Source organism: Dermacentor silvarum, chromosome 4 (genome assembly GCF_013339745.2).
Source record: "Dermacentor silvarum isolate Dsil-2018 chromosome 4, BIME_Dsil_1.4, whole genome shotgun sequence".
Classification (NCBI taxonomy): Eukaryota; Metazoa; Arthropoda; class Arachnida; order Ixodida; family Ixodidae; genus Dermacentor; species Dermacentor silvarum.
In genome coordinates this window covers 73262374-73267085 of record NC_051157.2, presented here as the reverse complement: position 1 = coordinate 73267085, position 4712 = coordinate 73262374, and the positions used below count along the sequence as shown (strand labels likewise).

The 4712-nt window shown below is 44.8% G+C and overlaps 2 protein-coding genes across 3 annotated transcripts in view; both read left to right on the top strand.

Moving 5' to 3' along the window:
• The first annotated feature begins 369 nt into the window (after window positions 1-369).
• Window positions 370-4712, top strand: part of LOC119450224 (DPH3 homolog) — a 20307-nt gene continuing 15964 nt past the window's right edge. The window contains exon 1 of the mRNA XM_049665725.1: window positions 370-498. The gene's annotated coding sequence lies outside the window, so the exon portion shown is untranslated. The remainder of the gene's footprint in view (window positions 499-4712) is intronic.
• LOC119450226 (DPH3 homolog) overlaps window positions 491-4712 on the top strand; it is a 20186-nt gene continuing 15964 nt past the window's right edge. The window contains exons 1-3 of one of the 2 annotated variants that reach the window (XM_049665726.1): window positions 491-629; window positions 933-1007; window positions 1379-1451. In XM_049665726.1, the coding sequence (XP_049521683.1) occupies window positions 522-629; window positions 933-1007; window positions 1379-1447 (252 nt within the window). In that variant the 5' untranslated portion in view covers window positions 491-521 and the 3' untranslated portion in view covers window positions 1448-1451. Of the gene's footprint in view, window positions 630-932; window positions 1008-1378; window positions 1624-4712 lie in introns of those variants that run through there. The other variant, XM_037713610.2, reaches the window with a different exon arrangement.

Genomic DNA, 4712 nt, shown 5'->3' with positions numbered 1-4712 from the left:
TCTACAATAAAACAAATAGTAAAGAAATAACCGATAACAGAGGCGCCGCCAAATTTTGGCAATAATGATCGCATTGACATAGTGGCGCTGCAAACGTTAGTGCTTTTACTACTCAGTGTACTTTTTTTTTGTAATGCTACACTACTTAACTTCTATTCATAAAGATTATTGTGTATAGTTATAATATTTTACAATGTAATATGTGTGTTGTGCTAGCCACAATTAATTGTACACTGATTTAAAGATGTTGCGTACCATGTATGCACTACCGCTTTTACCGCTTACGTTGTAATGCGGCTCCTGAGTCGCAGATGCACCCAGCTGCATACTTGAATCTGAAACGTACGCTACTTGATATGTCAATTATTTGCTAGCCAGTTGTGAATAGCCGTGAAAGGCGCGTGCGTCTGCGTTGGCGTGTGAGCCACCTCATGGATGAACATACGTAGTTTACGTGAAATCGTTTCGTTTCAATTTCGAGCGTCATCGCTTGCCTACCTCGTAGTAGTGCATTCTGTGAAATGTCTGTGTACCACGACGAAGTTGAGATTGAAGACTTTGAGTACGACGAGGAATTGGAGACGTATTTCTATCCGTGCCCATGTGGGGACAGGTTCGAAATAACCAAGGTCAGAAGTATTTCTGCGCGTTCTTCTAATCTTGCGACTAGAAACGCGAGTCACTCGTGTGAAACGATCCAGTAAGGAATACGCAAAAATGTTACAATTCCTAGTTTGTCTGACGTTGGGGATTGTGAGGAGAATGGGTGATGAGGAATCGGGAGGCACATGGCGGAGGTACTCGATGAATGAAGCAAGCGATCTTGGCAATCTTGCCTCCCCTCTCCCCTGATTTATTCCTTCTGTTTTGTGGTTATGTCGTTGAAACAGTGCGTTCAGATGACCACTTAATTTTGTGCCTGTCATTGTTAGGAGGACCTGCTGAATGGTGAAGAGGTGGCGACATGTCCCAGCTGCTCCCTGCTAGTGAAAGTGATATACAATCAGGTAATCAATTGCGAACGACATAAACTTGGGCATGGATCACACTATCAGTGAAGCTGTTCTCACAAACTCAAATGATGATTATTGATTGATTTTAAATGTTGTGAGCTCTAGTGCATCAATGTAATAAGAGGAGATCAAGTACATTTCCCAAGCTACATCACCGCGGCTAATCTGAAATGTAAAATCTTGGTTTAGAATACAGATTTTCTAATTCTCAGCTTGACAACAGTTATTTGAGAAGGTTGTCACTGTGTTGGTTATGTCTTCGACTCCTCATATTTGGCTTATGTGCATATATGTGGTTTCTTCTATTTGCCTCGTGCATATTGTTAAACATTTTCAGCTTCTCAATTTGGACTTTTATGTTGCAGGAGGACTTCATTCGAGAAAAAGACACACTAACCAAAGAAGAACCAGCCAAGCTTCAAGCAACCACTTAAGGAGGTGCCTTGAAAACCATCACCGCTGCTGCTTGCTTAATTTCCAAAATTTACTGTTCAGATACAACTACAAAGCTTCTAAATGGAGGGTTTCTCCAAAGCTTAGGTATGAAACGAGCATGATTCTTTATTGTACATATTTCATCCAGAATTACAAGTACAAGAGAAGATAAAAATTGTTGTGGCTTGATTGGTCTCCTAGAATTCTACATTCACACAAGAAAAAAAGTGCACATGGCTGTAAATAGGTAGTAACAGTTAATTTTAGAGTGCATGTTATGTTTCTTTGGAAGAAATGAGTATGACAGAATTGCAACGCTTGCACAACACTTCCAGCTGCAGACATCTTGTCAAAATGTTCTTTCCAGTTCACCTGATAAAGGCTCATTGCAGAACGTAAAATGCAGGTTTTAGTGTCCTGACTATGCGAGTTACTCTTTGACAAGTACTAAGGATGCTTCATATCTACTGCCTGTTGCCTCGTTTATAAACTTATGCTCCTGCTTATACAGACTGCAGTGGGAAGGCACCATATCTCAATGTGTTGGTGCAGCCATCGCTGGCGCCTAGCAGAATCTTGCAGCGCAGGCGCAATCAAAGTGACAGGCGAAGCGCCCAGTATCTCATCTGTTACGATTCCTCTCCATACCGCGTGCATTCCCGGCTCTGAGAATTAATGCAAGTGCTTCATAAACAAAATGTATTCAGGCTGATTTGTCAACGCTGCATGCATGCACACAAAATTTGCAAGGAACTGTAGCAGACAACGCACCAGGTGCTCTGCCTATCCATTTTATTGCACCTGCACCGCAAGGCTTAAAGAGGCGGCAGCGATGGCATTCCGCAGAGCACTGCCACGGAATGCAGTGGCCATGCCTGTACTGCAACATTTTCCACTGCAATTGTCACTTATGTGGCTTGTCCCTAGTAGCTTCTTTTCACCCACTCCCGCCGCCACATACACACAATCTTCGCGCTTTAACTTTGATGAAAAAGTTGAGGTGTGGGATGCACAAAAATGAAGCAGAAGTCGCACTGTGAGGCAATTAATCAAGAAATGTAACCTACTTGTGTCACGTGTATCATCAACTTTTATTTTTTGCTGCAGAGTTTGCTCAAAATGTTACTGATATGTAATTATTTTCAACAAAGCATCCCCCAAGTTAGTGACACTGCGAAGGATGACAACATTGTCATGCGGCTGTCTAAGGTTTGCCACAGCTTGCATACATATTCACAGCACTAACTCCAGTGAACAAAGTATAATGCCTGAAGTAATTAAGGGACCAAACACAAAAAGACACAGCACTTTGTGTCTTATCTGTGTTTGTCTTTTGTCTGTTCACCTATCACGCATGGTCAAAGAGGTGAAATGAGACGGACAGCACTAGCTGCTTGGAGCTGGTATTAAAAGGCTCATTTCGTGGTGCACACACTTGTTGAAAAGTATATGGAATGCCCACTGCAACAAAATTTCACTGTTACAAATGAATAGTACCGGGTGTGTGAGGTATTTGAAATACAATGTTGGCTTCAGGCAGAGAAAAATATCTCCAGCAAAAATAGACGTATTCTCATAAAATTTTGGGAAGCTTCTCTTGCAGTTTATATACACAATTACTCAATGAATCCACCATCCAGAGCAATAACCGATTCAAATCGGCTTCGGAAATGGCTGCATGTACAGATCAAGTGGTCCTTAGAGATGTTGGCCATTGAGTCGGCAATGGTGGCCTTCAGCGAGTCTTTTGTATTATGTGGCTGTTTGTTGGCCTCTCTCTCAACAACGCCCCAGGCGTAGTAGTCGAGCGGATTTAAATCTGAAGAACGAGGAGGCCAAAAGTGGGAAGTGATGTGGTCATAGAAGTTGTCAGCCAGCCACTCCTGGGTGACACAGACGGTGTGGGCGGGAGCCGAATCTTGCTGAAAGACATAAGGTCTTCCTTACAGTCTCTATACAGGGCTTTACAATGGTGGCAAGCACCTCCATGTACGTGGCAGCATTAATGCAGAGTCCTTCTGTAAAAAAGTGTGGCAGCATGATGTCACCCTCGTAGCTGACGACAGCTAACACCATCACAGACGAAAATTTTGTGTGCATCACTGTTGGCACCTCATCAGCGCTTGCGCAAAGCCACCTGCCGTTACAGTGGTTAATGTTTGGTATTGTTCAAAGTTCTTTTCGTTTGAAAAAAAAAAACAGAGTATCCAGGCTCTTCAGGTCCTTCAACTTGCTTAGCAAGCGCGTGGACCAGAGCAGACGATTCTCCGGAGTTTTATCGGACATGAATTGCCCCCCTCCTCATGAAATAGGAATGGTACCTCAAGTCCTCGTGCACAGCGAGCTTGACAGTCGACTCTGCGACTTGGAACTCGTTTGCAATGGCCTGCATTGACTTCACTGGGTCGTCAGTCACGATGACTTGCAGCCGCCAGAGAAATCAGGGGTTCTGACGATGTCCTGACCACTGACTGTGCTTTTTCCTTTTCACACAGATGCCACATAACCCCCAGAAACGCATCAGTTCTGTCCGCACCTTGTAAACGGAAGATTTCGCTACGTTCAGAAGGTGGTCGCTGTGGTGTGCGGCCAGAGCGACGAGGACTGCATGGCGTTTCTTTCCTGTGTCAACCTGTACGCTTCCATCTTTGAACAAACTGCATAGTATGAATGATAAGGGGTCAACCAACAAGCAGCTGCACACCTAGATATGATGAGCCTGCTGGTGCCTATGGCGATAAGGAATAGTGTTCTCAAATACCTCACGCACCTGGTATATACTATCGATGCTATCTTGGCAAAGCTGCAGGGTTGATAGTAGTCCAATTTTCTTATTAACAGCATTCAAAAAGCACTTGTCTAGACGTGTGCATCTGGTTGCAATAGGATATTACGCAAATCTCAGCACATCGCCTCAGAGGGTGCTGCCTAATCTCCGAGGTTGTGCTGAAAAGCTGCACCGTGTGGGGATTGAGGTATGCCCCGGCGTCATTGCGTGGGCATTCACCTGTTCTGTGGTCCCTGCGCCTCTCCATTTCCACTCACCATGGTTGGCAGCAGTGACGCGCCACTCGAGGTGGTTTGCGGCGGGGACGCTCGTGGAGCCGCCGCTGTCCCGAGAGCGAGCACGGGTGGAGGTCTCTCCGTGACAGCACTGGGTACATACGTTTTTCTCTAATTTGCGGCCCCTTGTGTGTTAGACTTGAGCTAGCCTACGGTGCCTTTGCACGTACGGTGAGTGCGTACCTTGTTTTTATCTTTTCG